This window comes from Marmota marmota, unplaced genomic scaffold, assembly GCF_001458135.2.
Source record: "Marmota marmota marmota unplaced genomic scaffold, marMar, whole genome shotgun sequence".
Lineage (NCBI taxonomy): Eukaryota > Metazoa > Chordata > Mammalia > Rodentia > Sciuridae > Marmota > Marmota marmota.
The window spans coordinates 4,651,930-4,671,271 of record NW_026000020.1 but is presented as its reverse complement, the minus strand read 5'-3'; the positions used below and the strand labels follow the sequence as shown (position 1 = coordinate 4,671,271).

Sequence of the window (19,342 nt, the reverse complement as noted above, 5' to 3'; positions counted from 1 at the left end):
CCTAACCTATGCCTGAATCAGTACTTATACCTGTACCTGCACATGTATCAGTACTTATACCTGTACTTGTACCAGTATCTATACTTATACCTGTTTCTACACCTGTATCTGTATCTGTACCTATATGCATATCTGTACCTACAATTGTATCTGTACCTATACCTGTATCTGTACTTGCACCAGTATTTGTACTTATACCTGTATCTATACCTTACCTGTATCTGTACCTATACCTGTATCTTTACTTATACCTATATTTACACCTGTATCTGTACCTACAAATGTATCTGTACCCATACCTGTATCTGTACTTGCACCAGTATCTGTACCTGCACCTGTATCTATGTCTGTATCTGTACTTATACGTGTATCTATGCCTGTATCTGTACCTCCATCTGTATCTGTATTTATACCTGAACCTATGCCTATATCTGTACCTGCACCTGTATCTATACTTATACCTGTATCTACGCCTGTATCTGTACCTGCACCTGTATCTGTACTCATACCTGTATTTATACCTGTATCTGAACCTATACCTGTATCTGTACCTGTACCTATACCTATATCTGTACTTATACCTGTATCTATGCCTATATCTGCACCTATACCTGTATCTGTACCTACACTTGTATCTGTACCTGCACCTGTATCTATACTTATACCAGTATCTATGCCTGTATCTGTATTTTTACCTATATCTACACCTGGACCTGTTCCTATGCCTGTATCTGTACTTATACATGTATCTATGCCTATATCTGCACCTATATCTGTATCTGTACCTGTACTTATACCAGTATCTACACCTGTATCTGTACTTATACCTATATCTGCACCTGTACTTATACATATTTCTATACCTGTATCTGTACCTACACCTGTATCTGTACCTTCACCTGTATCTGTACTTATACCTGTATCTATGCCTGTATCTGTAAGTACACCTGTATTTGTATCTGCACCTGTACTCATACCTATTTTTACACCTGTATCTGTACCTATGCCTGTATCTATGCCTACACCTGTATCTGTACCTTCACCTGTATCTGCGCCTGTATCTGTACCTGCACCTGTATCTGTAAGTACACCTGTATCTGTACCTGTACTTATACCTATTTCTACACCTGTATCTGTACCTGCACCTGTATCTGTACCTACACTTGTATCTGTGCCTTCACCTGTATCTGTATTTATACCTGTATCTATGCCTGTATCTGTACCTGCACTTTTATCTGCACCTGTATCTGTATCTATACTTGTATCTGTACCTACAATCGTATCTGTACCAATACCTGTATCTGTACTTGCACCAGTATCTGTACTTATACCTGTATCTATGCCTGTATCTGTACTTATACCTGTATCTACACCTGTATCTGTACCTGCACCTATATCTGTACTCATACCTGTACTTATACCTGTATCTATACCTGTATCTGTACCTGCACCTGTATCTGTACTCATACCTGTACTTATACCTGTATCTATGCCTGTATCTGTACCTATACCTGTATCTGTACCTGGACCTGTATCTATGCCTGTGTCTATACTTATACCTGTAACTATGCCTATATCTGTACCTATACCTGTATCTGTACCTACACTTGTATCTGTACTTATACCAGTATCTATGCCTGTATATGTACCTATACCTGTATCTGTACTTATACCTATTTCTACACCTGTAACTGTACCTACACCTGTATCTGTACCTGCACCTGTATCTGTACCTACACTTGTATCTGTACCTTCACCTGTATCTGTATTTATACCTGTATTTATGCCTGTATCTGTTTCTGCACCTTTATCTGCACCTGCACCTGTATCTGTATCTGATGTATGTGACACCATCTTCCACAGTAAGGATAAAGGTAAATAAAGACACTCAAGGCTCTGAGTGAGAGGAGAGATCAGGAAAGGTATCACACAGCAGACGACAGCTTCTGTTTCTTTGAAAGGCCACGTAAAGTTGCGCAGTGATCCCCAGGTCTGGCTCTCCCCAGCCTCGGCAGGTCCCCACACCCTGGGGGCAGTATGCACACCTCTGTTTTCTTTGGCCAGGTTGTCCGCCATCTCCCAGTAGTCGTAGCTGTGCAGGATGCTGTTGGTGATGCTGACATGATTGGCCGCCATCTGATGGATGCGCTGCGGGATGCTGACGATGGTCGATGGGGACAGGGCGTTGGTACTGGAGAGGCTGCCCTGAGACCCCACGGAGCTGGTGGGAGAGGGGTTGGGAGACATGGGGGATGGGGTTCCAGTGCTCCTGGAATGGGAGAGGTAGAAAAACCAGAGTGGAGAGGTCGGGAGCAGGCGAGGCGGGGCAGCCCATCAGGGCACAGAAAGCACCATGCACTCACTGCCTGGCTTACTGCATTTGGGAAAAGTGAACTTACTTTCCACTGGCCCCCCATGGAGACGGGGCTTGGGCAGCTTTGGATGAATTCTGCAGGAAAACAGAGACAAGGACAGTGAGTTCCACCTGCTTAAGGGTAAACAGCAGACCATAACACGTTCTCAGGTGACGGTGGGGAGAAATCACAGAAGGCACCACAGAAAAGATGCAAATTCTTAGAAACTGGGTCTGGGAAATAAGGCTGCTGGCTCCCTCTCTGGAGCTGGGGAGGGGCCACTGCCTGGACTGTGGGGCTCCAAAGTGGGGTAACTGAAGGGCTCACCCCTGGGCTTCTATGTACAAACTTTAGGTATCAAATTAAATGACAATCCTGGGGGTCTTTGGGTCTGAACAGTTCTGATTGTTCTCATCATAAATTACTCAATTTTTCTGAAAAGGAAATAAAAGAGCAGGAAAGCTCCCCAACCCCTACTGAGCATACCCTATATTTAAATTTAGGAGTTATTTGCAAGAACTGTTGTTATGCACCTAATGCCTGAAAGTAGATGTCATCAAATTCTTGCATCATAGCTTATAAAGTTTAAAAGCATTTCTCTTAAAGGAATCTAATCTTAAATATTCCAAAAAGAACAGATGAAAATATAGTTTCTTAACAGATAAGACATTCAAAAGCTCTGAATGATTTGGATATTCTGATTTAAGATGTTACTGCTGCAGGAACCAAGTGTTTGCATCAGACATTTAAAAAGGGAGGAATAGGAAATGAATCTGACCAAATTTTCCTATATCCACATTTGAATATACCATATTGAATTTCACCTTTATATATATCCATAAAGCACTAATTTTTAATACCTTTATTTTATTTATTTAAATTTATGTGGTCCTGAGGATTGAACCCAGTTCCTCACATGTGTCAGGTGAGACCTTTACCACTGAGCCACAACCCCAGCCCCATAAGGCACTAATTTAAAAAAAGTATAAATAGAAGAAAGACAGTATATATAGGAAAGGGAATGGTGGGGGCGGGTGGGGAGGGAAAGAAGAAGTACTGAGGACTAAACTGAAACAAATTATATTGAATGCTTGTATAATTATGTCAAAGTCACCCCTAATAATATATATAACTATAATGCACTAATAGAATTTTTTTTTCTAGGTGGGGTGCAGCTCCGTGGTAGAGTGCTTGCCCACATATGTGAGGCCCTGGGTTTGATTCCCAGTATTGCAAAAAACCAAAAACCAAACAAACAAACCAAAACAGAAAAATTTCCCCTTTGGCAAAGAAAGATGCTAAATGCACAGTTTTTTCCCTTTGAGGGCCCAAGAATGTTTTCCTGGAGAGAAATCTACTAAAGGCGGAGAAATCTCATCTTTGTGATGCTCTTGTGAATTTTCCTTTTCAGAGACAAGAAAACATCCTCAGCCTGGTTCCTCCCAGATGATGCATCTCTTTGGGTCGGAAGGCACTTTACCAGGTGGTGGCTGGTTTCTTTAGTGTCAGCGTGGAGTTATCAAAACGGCCGGAAATGGCCCGCCAGGACTCAGGCTCCACAGCAAGGTACAAATACAGGACAGAATTGCAAACCAGTCACTTTTACCTGTCGCAGGAAATGACTCCATTTTCATGGAGAGAACTAGAGAAGGGAGTATCTCCCCTTCCTGCCGTGATGTGACTGGCACCTTCCTCGGTGGGGTGCTCGGGGCCCCAAGAAGGTGTTTCACTTCACCACATGGTTCTGGGTGTTCTGGATATAAGAACACCAAGGGGAAAGAGGGAGGGAGGCCTGGGGATGGGAGAAACCACCTAGAAGGGGGTGTCCAACGGGAAGAATGGCTGAACCCATTCAGCCCCGAAGCGCCATGGCAAAAACATGGGCAGGAACAAAGTCCCCCTTCAGAGACGGTTCTGGATGAATAAAACATATTCTCTATAGCTGAACTGTCACTGTCACCTGAAGGTTTTGAAACTTTGTACTTAACAAAGGGTAGGGAAGGATTCGAAGTTTCAGTGAGGAGGGTCATATTCTGGAGATGTACTGTGATTAAAATTAAAGATAACATCTAGTACACTTGAAAATCACTCAGAGTAGATTTTGGAAGTTCCCATCACAAAAATGACAGGTATATGAAGTGATGGATGTGTTAATTAGCTTGATTTTATCATTCTGCAATGTATGCATGTATCAAAAATCACACACATCAGAAATACATAGGATCAATCCTTGGCCGATTAAAAATACATTAAAATATTTTTAATATATTCTTCTTTTTTTGGTACCAGGGATGGATCCTAGGGTGTTTAACCACTGAGCTACATCCCCAGCCCTTTCTTTATTTTTTCTTTTGAGACAGGGTCTCACTAAGTTGCTCAGGGCCTCGCTAAGTTGCTGAGGCTGGCTTTGAACTTGCGATCCTCCTGCCTCAGCCTCCTGAGCTGCTGGGATTACAGGTGTGTGCCACCGCATCTGGCTAATTTATTCATTTTTAATATGAATAATATTTAATATTTTTAATATATTAAATAATGTTGATCAGATGAAGGACAAATGCCAATAACTCCTGAAGGAGAAGTCTGAAGCTCAGGTTCCTTTCTCTACCTGTTCTCTATGTACCCCTGGACTGCATGTGTAAATTAAGAACTTCTTTATTTCTGTTGTCCCTTAAAAGTTCTGGTTGTAACCCTCTTGGGCTTCCAGAATTCAGCTTCCCTTTTTCTTTCTTTTTTTAAAAAATATTTTCTTTTTTACTTGTTGACAGACCTTTATTTTATTTATTTACACCCGGTGCTGAGAATCGGACCCAGTGCCTCACACATGCCAGGCAAGTGCTCTACCGCAGAGCCCCAGCCCCAGCCCCAACTTCCTTATTTCTTCAAGCATTGTTTTTCTTGATTGAAACAACTCTCTTTGGTATTAGCTCTTAGATTCTGAATTTCGGAAAACAACCCATCTTGTAAAGGGAAGGCTCTGTGCCAGTTCTCATCATTATAACCCACCAAAGGGCCAGGAAAGTTATCTCCTTGGCTCTGAACTTGGTTATTCTAATTGCACACTCAGGAAGGAGGCACCATGCTAAAAATATCCCAAGGGACCCCGAATCACCTGGTCAGACAAGCTCTGAGAAGTGGATGGAAGTTGGGAATAAATGATTTTTAGGGAAGGTGGTGTAGCTGAAATAAGGCTTGGGGACAGGATACTGGATTTATGTGGATAAACAGAGAACAGGCCCAGGAATCTCAAACAAATGATGAATTTCAAGTTCACTTTACAACAGTACACCAGATAGGGACTTTTGTTGTTATTTTTTGCCATCTAAAAAAATTCTCCCAGTGAAAATAATTTCATTCCCCGAGGTAAGTGAAAGTTGCCATGGTTGAGAATTCAATCCTTACAGTTACACATTGCTATCTAGTGTCTCTGAGTTTCTAATCATCCATCTCTTACCCTTTTAAATAGCACCTCCATTAAAAGTTAAGTTAGCTACTAGAGAATAACGAAGGGGTAATGGCTTGGAAGTAGTTACTTCTAAGAGAAGAAATCTTCTAAGAGAAGAAATCTTCTCTTGGATGTGAGGAATTTATGTCTGCTCTATAGATCTATTTCCTAGGACCCTGGAAGGAATAACTGGATATTCTTTTTCTTGAGGCCACAAAAATACTTGGGCAAGAAGGCAGGGGGTAAATTAGCTAGGCTCTCAAGGCCCATTCTCTGAGCTTTCAGGCACAAGTGTGTCATAAATGCAATTTCTGGAGATAGAGGTGACCTGTACTAGCCCCAGAGCAGTGGGTACTGCCAGGGTTTTCTGAAGTGCCCCTGACAGGGAGGCACCTGAACACAAGCAGGCAGCCGCTCATCTGTCAGACAGTACCTTGAAATAGTCGATGAGTGCTTTTGAATACTTGACAGCGTGGTCCCTTTTAAGCCGAAACATCCGCCAGTACAGGAGAGCCAGGCATCGATAGCTGCAGCGGAAGGAGAGGAGTGAGCCCTTCAGAACAGGAGTGTGTCCTTCAGAAACAAGCCTTTACCAAAGTCATGCCATTCCAAGTGACTTGGTATTTACACCATGCTTATGTATCTAAGATGTTTCTGTATGTACGTACATGGCCTGACCTTCTTTTTGTCCCCAGAATACAATTCAAAATTCCAACGTGGTACTCCATAAATATATTCACCTTTAGCTTATTTTGGACTATGAGATTTATCCCTTTGTGGGAACAGGGCCTGGTGCTTCCTTCTTCTACCACGAGAGGGCAGTCTCTCTCCATGAGCCGCGTGAGGAAGCTCTAGCCACAGCTTTCACTGCTTCCTGGGTGAGCTACCCTGGCTTTGTGAATAGGTCAGTTTTTCTACCTGTTTTTATTACCATTGCTTTTTAATACTTTATTACACGATATTTAGCTTAAATAGATAATATAAATAATGAGTGTGAATCACGAACAACAAAAAACACTTTGTTGAGAGTTTACAGCATTTGATATTGTCTCCAATATTTGAATTATTATTTACATATAAGTATTATATCTAATATGATAATGTTATTAATTATCATCAATTTATTTATCCCAATATGGAACTTCAGTAAAGAAAAGGGCACAGGTAGTGTTTCCTGGACTTATCCTTTCTTGCTTGCTTTTTGCTAGTAATCATTTGCTAACTCAGATCTGATGTTGACGTGCTAGAATTGCAAGAGCCTGAATAGTCTCTTAACAGCCCAAACTCCAGACGATATGATGAAGTGAAACAACCTGAGACCCTCTCTTTTGTCTATGTTGCTGTCCTGGTTTTTGAGATTCCATTTGAGTCTCTAATGTGTAGATTAGATTCTAGAGTGGAATGAGCTTTTGAAGAAGAAAAAAATTTGGATCCTTTGACAGGAAGAACCAACAGAGAGGTGTTCTGAGATCTGGGGAGTGGGGTGAGGTGTCCTGAGGAGATGTCATGGAGAAAGCTATTATAATCACATAATAGTTATCGTTGTAATCATTATCAGTACAGAAAAAATCTTTTATATATTGGCTAACATTTTGAAAGACGTGATTTTATTATCAAAGTATAATGAGCCGCTCTTCAGTTTAATGCGTTGAGAGCTTTAAGCACCGTCTTTATTCATTCAGACTGATCTGCCACTAAAGCAACACATGAATTATTTTGATTGCATCTAAAGCATCAAACACAAGAGAAACTCTTTTCGACACATGTACATTCAAATGACTAAAGCAGGGACCTACCTGATTTTAAAACACATGCACACACAGAGAAAAAAAAAATTACCCTTGTGTAATTGACCTGTCGATTTTCAATGACTGAATTCTGTTCATGCATGGCACAGCAAAAAGAAATGGTCTGGATTCTCCCTGGCGGTTAGAACAGCATGGGGCTTTGTATGTTCAAAGGTGCCAGGAAAAAACCATGCATTTTAGCACATGATTTGCCAATGAGGACCTGGGGGGCTGAGGACACTCTTTTAGGTTGCAATGAGGCACTCACCATAATGCAGCTAGTTGTTTGTCCTCTGGTGTGGCATTGGGGCCCGAGTGGGTTTTTAGTCTCATAGCATATCTAAAATCAAAAACAAAAATAAAAGCAAAAGGGGGTGGGGAGAGGGAAAGCAAAGGAATAAAACAAAAAGAACTCTCTTAGTAATAACAGAACTTCTATGCTGTTAGTTCTGTCCACCCAGTACTTAGATTTTCCCAGTGCCGCTCATAATTCTTTCTTAAAAGCCTTCTGACATTGCTCTTCTTCCCCCAAGCATCACATCACTGTGATATAATGAACAAAATCTTTCTTATGATGCCTCACTACTCTTGCTTTTAGCAATACAAGTTCAAATGCTGCAGATGGGCAGGAGGGGTAGCAGCAGTTCAAGAACTAGTCAAGCATATGGTAACACGCCCGTTAATCCAAGTGTTGACGTATGGCTGAGTGGTGACACTTGGAGGTGAGGTTCAATGCTTCTGGGCTCACCTCCAGGAGAATTTGCACCCCTGGTGCTCAGGTGGGTGCTCCATTGACCCCTTCGTCTTTGTTATGTGACTCTTACCTTGATGGCAGTGTAAATGATCTGGGTACATTTTTAATCTCCATTGGCTTCTATTTATGTGCATTATGAGAAACAATTCCATTCACTTCTCTGAACTAGGGGGACTGTGGCCTTTGCTTTCTCCCAGTAACATATCAGGTCACCTATGCAGACTCTCTGAGAGAACTGAGGTAATGTGTGCAATGGTCAGAGAGTCCCAGGTTCAAATCCCAGCTCAGTTACTTAGTTGTGAGAGCCTAAGTGTATTAATGTCCCTAAGCCTTCACTTCCTTACCTAAAACAGAACTAGTGCCGTGATCACACAGCCTTGTGTGGGGATTAACCCAGATCATTCTAGGAAGCTCTTGGCATAGCAGGCTGCCTTGCTGGGTTAATAAGCAGTCTGTTATCATGGCCTCATCTCCTCGATGTGCAGATCTGTCGGTTTCTGAGTGTGTCTCTGTGCAGAGCATTTGCAGTGGTTGTTCTTTGGTGTGACAATACACTTACACATGCTTCTCAGAATTCATCAGTATCAACATTTTACCACCTTGAGTGGAGTGTGGAAGTTGTTATCTTCTTTACTTCTAAATAATTACCCTGAGAATCAGATGGTGGTATGATTTTTGTTTCAAGATTTATGAAAGGAGGCCAGTTGGTTGCACGTGTCTGTATTTCTGTTCTCTTCTCCTTCCTGATGTGTGCAGATTCCTTCCTCTGCTGAGGAAGGTCCTGCAGTCAATCGCTAAGGGGGTCTGTCAGAGACAAACACTGTTGTTTTCCTGAGTCTGATAATATCTTTATTTCCCTCCGCTCCTGAAGAACATTCCACTGAATCTAGAATCCACAGATTGATATTTCGTCCTTTCTTTCCACACTTGAAAAAATGTCACATCACCTCCTCTGGCCTCCCCGATTTCAGATAAGTGGGCGGTCAGTTGAGCGGGTGTTCTCCCCCAGCTGATGTGCTGTTTCTCCCTGATGGTTTCACGATTTCCTTGTCTTTAGTTTTCAGGGACAGAATCACGATATGTCCTGGCCTGCATTCTGTCAGGCTTATCCTATTTGGGTTTTCCTTGGCTGCCAGGATCTGTAGGTTGATGTCTTTTGACAAACGTGGCAACGCTCAGTCATCACCTCTTCAAACACTATCTCAGTCCTACTCTCTTTTCCTCTCCTTCTGGGACCCCAGTGATACAAACGTTGGATCTCCTGTTACTGTGCTTACTTGGTTTGAATATGCCCACAGAAGTCACATGTTGGAAATTACCCAAGTTAGCAGTGTTCAGTGGTGGGACCTCAGGAGGCAGAACCTTCACTAATGGATTCATTTTGGGTGAGTTAGTTACTGAGGGAGTGGATCCTGATAAAAAGGAGGAATTCAGGCCACCTTCCTGTTTTACCTGTGCTCCCTTGCCCTTCCCCCGTGGGGTAATGCAGCACAGAGACCCTCACTGGATGCCACACAATGATCCTGGACTTCTCCAGCCTCTAGAGCCATGAACCAAACAAACTTCTATTGTTTATCATTTTTCCAGTCTGTGGTATTTTGCTAGCGCAGCAGAAATTAGACTAACACAGTGCTTGAGGCCCTCTTCACTTTTTAAAAAATTTTTTCTATTCATTCGTCTCTTGCTCAGATTGGGTAAATTCTACTTTCTGTCCTCAAGTTCACTGATTGTATTCTTTATCTCTCCTTTGTGATTGAGCCCACCCAGTGATTTTTTTTTTTCTATTATTATATTTTTTCAGTTCTATAATTTCTATTTGATTCTTTTTAAATAAAATTTCGACAAGATTTTCTGCTTTCTGTTTGTGGCAAGAGAAACGTAATTGTTTACTGGAGAATTTTTAAGATGGCTGCTTGGGAATTCTCGCCAGTTAATTCCAACATCTGATTCATTGTGACATGGATGTCAATTGATCTGTTTTCATTTCAGTTATGATTTTCCTGGTTCTTGGTATGGCGGGTGAGTTTCTGCTGTATCCTGGACATTTGGCTATTATGTTAGGAGATTCTGGATCCTATTTAAATCTCTTGTTTTAGCAGTTATCCTGTTGAGGTTTAGCAGGCAAGCCTTGGGCTACTTTGGGGGCTGTGATCCAATTATAATTTAGTTTTCAGAGCTTTGCTGGTACTATATTGGTATGCCCTAGGGCCCCAGCTGGTCCCTGGTGGCGCTCCTGAGGTGAGGTGGCCGGTGGGAGGGATGGTTCCCCAGGCTGGACTCTCTTGGAGGCAGCCCTTCATGGATCGTTGCCTGCTTCCCACAGTCCCCTGGTGAAGGAAGGGATTCTCCCATTTGTGGTAAGCTACCTCCTGCCAGAGCTCCTGGCCCCCCAGTGGTTCTCAGTGGGGAAGAGGAATGTCAGTTTTGGTGGACAAGGTGCAGATTTAAGTGGCAAATGGATTTTCAGCATTATTTAAAAAAAATTCACAAATGTATGGTTTTCTTTTCTTTTTCTTTTTTTCCCATTTTTTTTAAATTGGTGCATTATAATTACACATAATTGTGGGATTTGTTATGTATTTGTACATACATGTTATCACGATCTAATCTGGTCAACATTATTCTATTTTCTTTCTCTTTCTGACAGTTTTTACGTCTTTGTGGGGCACAGTTTGACAGTATGATACATGGGTACATTGGACATTGATCACATGTGGGTAGTGAGCATATCACCACCTCATGCATTTACTATTTCTCTAAAGTGAGAGCATTCAAAAACCGCTGCTTTAGCTGTTTTGAAATACGTGATGCCTTAGTGTTAACTAGAGTCATCTACTGTAATTAAGGCGAGAACAGGGCTCATCGAGACTCAGCTTCCTCCCAGCCAGGGGTTCCAGTGGCTGAAGGTGCGGTGGACAGACGGATGCTCTTGGCTGCCTATCTAGTCCTCCCTCAGGCTCCTCCCTACCCCGGCAGGAAATCACGGCTCACCTGATGAGCTCCACCGTCTCTGAGTACATGGTGTAAGGAGACTTGGATTCCATCGGGCCTTGTTCCATGGCGTTTCCACACTCGATAAACGACAGGGCTGCTTCAGCATAGTTCAGGGCCTTTCCAAACTTCTCCACCTGATCAACAGAATGCACAGCGTCTCCCTTAACGAGAGCCTGACACTCACTGTTGCCCCACAGTGTACACGCTTTACTTGAGAAACTTTAACTTGTGAGTTTCAGAATTCTGTGAATGGAGCCGAGGGAAGAAAGACCTAGGAGACGGTAGGCCCCTCGTGAAGTCACGATTTTGTTTTCCATGGTTTCAGTTTTTCATGGTCAACCACAGCCCAAAAATATTAAATGGAAAATTCTAGAAGTGGATATTTTATAAGCTTAAATTTTTTTTATCATAGCCTATTATTCTATTTTATTATTAGCTAATCGCTGTGCCTAATTTAGAAATTAAACTTTATCATAGGGTGTATATAGGAAAAACAAGTACATATAAAGGTTGGTATTATCTGTGGTTTCAGATAAGGGAAGACTGCTGTACTACTTGTTTTCTCGAATTGCCACTAGGTTGGGGAAATGGGCATGTGGTCACATATAGCATGGCAAAGGCTTCGGACAGCTGCCAATCAACAAGGCTCAGGACTTCATGGCAACTGTGGTCTCTGTCTCTTTCTAAAGGGTTGGCAACTTCATTCCTATTCCTCCATGCTATGCAGCATCTACTGAGCTACATCCCTATTCCTTTTTATTTTTTATTTTGAGACAGTGTCTCACTAAATTGCTGAGGTCTTTGCTAATTTGCTGAGGCTAGCCTCAGACTTGTGATCCTCCTGTCTCAGCCTCCTGAGTTGCTGGGTTTATAGGCATGCGCCATCATGCCTAGCTTTGAACCACACTTTCTTTTGCACACTGCAACTTGGACAGTTCAAAGCACTGGTTATTATCTTTTATATTATTTATGACATTTACATCTCTTCCTCTTCTCAAGTGTTTTTTATTAATGGTGAGGACTTCATGTAAGGGCAAGATGAAGGGAAAAGAGAAGAGATAAAACTCAAGGCGCCATTTCAGCTTCACCAAAATGGGACATGAATTGAAAATTGACACTAAATATAATTTTTTGGAATACCTGAAGTCATGTATGTTAATCTTTCCCCATGTCCACAAGGATAGCCACAAATCAGCTTTCTATTATGAAATTCTCATATATTAAACTTACACATTGAGTTCCTGGTTCCATATATTGCTACTCTCTGAAGATAATCACATATTGTCTGGATCACAACATCTCCCCAATATTCAAAGAATGACACATACATATTATTCTAAGTCTTGCTACAAAAATGAAACAAAAACTCCCTAGAATCAATACTTTGGAAAACAGAACTGTATTGCAAAACTGCTTCTCATTAGCAAATCAAAATTTTAAACAGCTTAAAAAACCAAACAGGCAACATTTTTTTTTTGGAATGCCTTCAGAGTAAGTAAATAATTTCATTCAGTAAGCATGGTCTACAGCGCTCAGCTCTGGGGGATGTGTACCTGATACACAAAGCTGCTTCCAGGAACCCACAGTACATCTGGACGGAGAAAACATGCACCTACAAACCAGTTCCATATGCAAAGCAGTTCATGATTAACTGACAAAATGCAGAAGGAGGAGTCCCCTACCAATGAGGTGGATGGAAGCGGGTGAGTGATGGGGCTATGGAGAGGCTGGGGATGCTTCAAGGAGGAGACCTAAAAACAGGCCTGGGAAGGAATGGTGTGATTTGCCTGGACATGGGAGATGCTGAGGGTGCCTGAGAGCTTGTACGTGTGTGTGAGCATGAAGCTCTGCAGGGGCACATGCCCATTGGCTGGCAAGAACAGGTGGGCTCAGAGGCTGCAGGGGACAAGCCTGGCTGGGGCAGTATTACTTGGAAAATAGTCAATAGAAAAGGTAGGGTGGGGCAAGATGACACTGATGAGCAAGGCCAGCGAACCCCGGAGGATGGATACAGGCAGAAAATCTCATTCTGTGTTATGGTTTGGATGTGAGGTGTCCCCCAAAAGCTCACGTGTGAGACAATGCAAGAAAGTTCAGAGGATGGAACTGGAGACTCTCATGCTAAGCAAAATAAGTCAATCCCCCAAAACCAAAGGCTGAATGTTTTCTCTGATATGCAGATGCTGACTCACAATAAGGTGGGGGCTAGGGAAGAGTAGAGGGACTTTGGATGAGACAGAAGGGAGTGAAGGGAGGGGAGGGGGCATGGGGGTAGGAATGAGAGTAGAATGAATAGGACATTATTACCCCATGTGCATAGATGATTACCTACATCATGCACAACCAGACAAATGGTTGTGTCAAAAGGCATTCTACTGTCATGTATAACTAATTAGAATAAAAAAAAGATTATGGCTAATAAGCCTGATAAAAACTATTTCACAGTATGGCTGTTGAGGTTTCTTACTAGGCAACCTTTAAAAAAAAGTTTGGAATATATGTTTCCTAGCTTTAATTAAACTGAGACTAAATTATTAAAAAAAAAAAAAAAAAGATTTCATTATGAGAGCCTTAACCCCATCAGTAACTCAGTCCCCCTGATGGGATTAACTGAGTGGTAATCCAAGGTGGGTCTGGAGGAGGCAGGTCCCTTGGGGGCATGACTTTGGGGTATATGTTGTATCTGGTGAATGGAGTCTCTCCCTGCTTCCTGATCATCATGTGAGCAGCTTCCCTCGGCCACACTCTTCCGCCATGTTGTCTGCCTCATCTGGAGCCCCAAGGAAAGGAACCAGCTGTCTATGCACTGAGACCTCTGAAACTGTGAGCCCCCAAATAAACTTTTCCTCCTTAAAATGTTTTTGTCAGGTCTTTTAGTCATAGCAGCGAAAAAGCTGACTAAAACATTCTGCTTAAAAGTTTGATGTGTCTCCCAATAGGGGCCATGCCATCAGTTTATTTGGAAGACCGGAACTCTCCATTAGATTGTGGAACTCTGTGGGGAAGAACTGTCTTTCCATTTCTCTATTTTTCAACACTCAATGGACATTTTCTCCGTTCACCAGTGTACCTCGGCAGTGGACCTTGTACAAATAAATGTTTGGTGGGTGACCTTGATACCCTGGGAGAGGGGGACTTTTTAAAGTTCAAATACCTTCAACACTGGAATAATACTTTGAAAAATCATTTAAAATGCCTTTTTCATCTTTAATACCCTGGTTGATGTCAGTTATGAACACTGGAGGGGAATAAAACTGGAATTACTAGGTAGGAAGGGGTCCTTTTGGATGAGCATTTAAGATGGAACAACCCTATGATCTCTTAAAAAAGAAAAAAGAAAGAAAAACAAAACCGAAAGTTTTCTATTTCTTGCCTGGAAGCTTCAAGCTTTCCAAAATAGGAGATTATTCAAGCAAGAAAAGTTATTCTTTGAAAACATCAAATCATGATGGTTTTAGGGTTTTATGTGCACATAATAGTTTCTGCATTGTATAGTTCAGGGGAAGCATTCATTGTAGCAGATGCACATGAAGAACATGAGTCTTTTTGAAAAGAAATTTGATCCTGGGACCAAGCCAAGCGTTGGCCAAGCTAACAAGAGAGGAAAATGCAAATCTGGATTTTTTTTTTTTAAAGGAAAAAAATACTACCACCCACTGACTCTATTGGCTCTAGTTACTATTCAAACCTTAGGGTTAAATTGAAATACTCATTTATCCAGGGCTTTCTCCCAGTCAGACATTATTGGTTGAAGTCATAATTTATTGGGCTATGAGCACTTGATTATATAAACATTTCTCCATTTAACAGGCCCAGCCATCCCTGTAATAGATTTTATAATTACCCAGCTATATTGCCCCAGTGATGAAGCTGCAGTACAAACGTAATTTGGAGGACTGTATCTGGAAAGAAAGGGGTCTCACCATTGCATCTGCTTTATGTTTCATCCGTTTAGCTTCTTGCATAAAATAATCTGCGCTGCGAGGCCTACGAGGAGGAGAGAGTGATATAAGACGTCATTATTGCTTAAGTGCAGGATCTTTTGAAAATATTCTTTTCTTTTGCTCAAACATAAAGCACAATTTAAAAACTCTGCTTAATATGGAATCAAGTCCTTTTTTTTTTAACACTTCCAAATTACTGCCTGTATGTAAAACACTGTGATTATTTTTCTCTTAAGTTAGCAATTCAGAGCCTACTCAATATGTGCAGAGAGTCGACATTTACAGTGGTTTTAGCATGGTCCCCCAGTGCCTAATTTGTGATTCAGATTTTTTATTGTATGGTTAAGAAAAAAGTGAAAAATCTTATTTCATGTAATAGTTACACAGAACAATCCCTTTTTACTTAAAGGTTGTAAATATACCTCATAATAATTGTATGGATTCGTATGGGTGAGAATATTTATGTATCCTTATGGATATAAGGATCATTTATATGCATAAGTGCTACCTAGAGTTGTATGTGTATATATTTAATTATTTTCAAGCCTGGCAGTGAAAAATGAAAAAAAAAATGTAATGCTATATGATTGTGTTCCAGTTGTAATGAAGTTAATTGTAAAATGATGTCTACCTTGTAATAATGCAAACATGGCATGAATTCTCTGGAGCCCTGATTAGCTAGCTGGTAAACATTAACAGCAGAATGTGCATTATTAAAGCAATAATCCTGGTCAGCACTGATTCTTCCGGGAGACAAAGGTAATTCATCCTGAGACCGATTGGAGCATGTGTAATGATCCCCGGTTACACTAAAGCACTTGTCAGGCAGTACCTTTAAAGGCTTATCTGACAGATTTTTTTAAAAATAAAATTTATATGCTTTAGTCTCCATCATTATAAACTTTATTTGTAATATGGGTCTTTATGTAATCAATAAACCTGACCTATTCATGAATATGCAATCTAAGCCAGGAGTCCCTGAAAGGGGATATGATGTAAGAAGGGAGATTAATCCTGGACTGTTGAACCTATTGTGATATGCTTATTTTGAATGATCTTGTTTCAGGTTCTGATGGGTCTTCTGCCTGTGATATCAGGTAACCAGAGCATCCCTTTATTCAAAGAGGTCAAAACCCTTAGAAACATAATATATACCATGACAATGAACACTGATTGGTTTAAACACTGCACTCACAGACAAGTCAGAATCACAGCAAATAATGCTTTGGGTAAAAAAAAAAAAAAAAAATCACAGAAGCAAGAAAAGGACCTGGTTTTCTATCTTCTGTTTCTCTATAAAATATCAGCATTGTGGTAACAAGCTGGGACTGTCTTGTTAGCATGTCACAAACAAGAAGTGGCAACATTGTTGTAGGATTTCCTTAATCCTGCCCTTGGCTCATGGCTCCTTCACCACTCTTGTCCCCCTGCAGGTCTGACAGTTGCCCTTCATTTGGGTGGGTCTCCCATTGGTGGGTGAGGCCAGAGGCTCTGCCTTCTCTATTACATCGACACCCACATGCTTCTTCTGTTCTAATGGCTTTTGAGTTGCATTAACAGGATGGTTTTTTTCCTTCTTAGGTCACGTGTTGACCCTTGTTCACATATGGATTTTTTGGTCTTTGAAAACAACTCTGGCGATTTATGTTTGTTGTTACTGATTGTTTGCTTCTGTTTTTTTTTTAAAAAAACTTTATTTTTTAGAGCACTTTTGGCAAAATTGAGCAGAGAGTTCTCCTATGCCCTCTGCCCCACAGCCTCCTCCACTATCAGCATCCCAAACTAGGAGCAGCACATTTGCTACAATCCATGAACCTACACTGACAAACATGATCCAGAGATGCTAGTGTAGGGTTCAGCCTTGGTGTTGTAGATCCTATAGGTTTGGACAAATGTTCAATGACGTGCCTCTACCATTACGTTATCACAAAGAACAGTTTCACTGCCCTCGGATCCTCTGTACTTATTTATTTATTGTCCTTTGGTTTTCATCCCCTGACATGGAAGACCCCACCTCTAGCCCAAGTCCAGATCTGATTCCTGAGCTTCATGTGAGGTCCCAAAGCCTATTTGCTCAGGGGGAGAGTTCCAGTATTCTCACCCATTTCCCCTTGTTGCCAAATGCCTTGACTGCTTCCCTGTAAGCACTCCTCTCCTCTCGCAAGACCACATTCTCCACAAGTCCAGGCTTTCCTGGCCTCTCAGGTTGCTGAGACTCTAGATGGACTCGCCTGCAATCTAACTTGAGTTTCACCCCTTGACCAATGTTGTTTGCGATAGTGTTCATTACATTGCCATCCTGCTCACAGACCTTGACTCCATCTCCAGGGCCTCTGAGGTGACATCTCAGTTCAGGGACCTAATATCCTTCCCTTAACCACATCATTTATTTACCAACAGCCTTGGCCAAACTCTGGGCTGGTTTCCCCACTGTCTTAATAACTTGCTCTCCCTGTCTCAGAAGCTTTGCTTATTCTCCCTGCTGCCCAGAATACTGTGCTCTCTGCTTATTAACTGAGTCTTCACCAAGGATCGACCATGAACCAAAAGTTACTGCCCTCAAATTCTACTGCCACCATGGGTCCTTCCGGTCACTGGTCCATGCTTATCTCTGCCTTTCCTGGTCTCATAGAGCACTTCATGTTTGCACTACATTTCTGGGTATTTAATTGCCTTCTAAGCTGCAGAGGGCTATAGTCATTGCCTATGAACAACTTGGTGGCTGGTACATTTTCAGCAGGGACAGGGCTGTGGACCTCTTCAGTCTTCTCCATCCTGTGATTTTAGGCACACGACAGAAGGTGAACAAGTCCTTCCTGAATGGCATCGACTTTTCTCTGAGCTCAGAAAAGAGTGGTGCCTTGTGATGGGGTGATGAGCCAGAGCACGTCTCCATGGCAACCGGAAATTCTCCACATCATTATCTGCTCCACACTCTAGTATATAAGTTTGGTCATTTTCTTCTTGGCCTGTTTTGTAGACCTTGTCACGAACAGATCGTCATTTCAAATGCATTTTGTTCTCAGGAAAGATTTTCTTGGCAATAAGCTAGGGCATCCTCGTTTTCCCGAGCCTTCTAAGTTGCCTTTATAGATGGCAGCGGCTTATAATCCCTAATACGGGTTCTTTAATCAATGCTGTTCTTTATCTGCGGCACATAAATGCATTTTTTTTTTTTAAAAAAAACCCGACATGGAGGCTGAGTCACAAACTCTCAATAGCACACAGAGATAAGTAACACATCTAATTTTCTGACTTTATCTGGGCAGTTACAGCAGTAACCTGACTTGCTGAAAGGAAAGATACCATCTGGGGGCCATTTACAAACACATTTGTTAGAATTCTCATTCTGCATCTAATAGCAGGCTTACTATACGGACTCACTGAAGATTGCCTGATGATTGGCCCATTTTTTTCTTCAGGTGATTTCTAGTGCCACGCTCCTAGATCAGATCATTAGAAAGCCATTGGGACCAATAGGACGTCACCCGGATTGTCCAGCACAGCAGTGGATGCATGCCAGCATGAAGGTGTCACTTCCCACAGCAATAGATCATCAATAGGAAAATTAAAATCACTACCACTGTGGTGGCAGTACAGAGTATGAGAAAGCACAGGCACTAACCCTAATCATCTAAGTGTTCAGACAGATTTTTCATCCAATCTAATTTTTTTTTTTGTGTGTGTGAGGGTGGGTACCAGGGATTGAACTCAGGGACACTCGACCACTGAGCCACATCCCCAGCCCTATTTTGTATTTTATTTAGAGACAGGGTCTCACTGAGTTGCTTAGAGCCTTGCTTTTGCTGAAGCTGGCTTTGAACTCATGATCCTCCTGCCTCAGCCTCTTGAGTCTCTGAGATTACAGGCATGCACCACCATGCCTGGCCAATCTTCTAATTTTTTTTTTTTTTTTAATGCGAAAGATCTAGAGTTTTTTTTTTTTTTTAAGAAAATTTATGTAATCAAATTCATCACATTCTTTCTCACAGTGACAGTATTTCATGATGATACATCAACAAATCTAATCAAAGTTCAATTAAGCATCATAAATATAACCATGTATC

The 19,342-nt window shown here is 41.6% G+C and overlaps 1 protein-coding gene across 1 annotated transcript in view; it reads right to left on the bottom strand.

The window, feature by feature from the left end:
• Positions 1 to 19,342, bottom strand: part of Aff3 (ALF transcription elongation factor 3) — a 474,953-nt gene that overhangs the window by 7,707 nt on the left and 447,904 nt on the right. Inside the window, exons 17-22 of the mRNA XM_015499678.2 lie at positions 15,255 to 15,318; positions 11,329 to 11,465; positions 7,852 to 7,923; positions 6,230 to 6,323; positions 2,400 to 2,449; positions 2,046 to 2,269 (exon numbers count right to left, since the gene is read on the bottom strand). Coding sequence (XP_015355164.2) covers positions 2,046 to 2,269; positions 2,400 to 2,449; positions 6,230 to 6,323; positions 7,852 to 7,923; positions 11,329 to 11,465; positions 15,255 to 15,318 — 641 coding nt within the window. The remainder of the gene's footprint in view (positions 1 to 2,045; positions 2,270 to 2,399; positions 2,450 to 6,229; positions 6,324 to 7,851; positions 7,924 to 11,328; positions 11,466 to 15,254; positions 15,319 to 19,342) is intronic.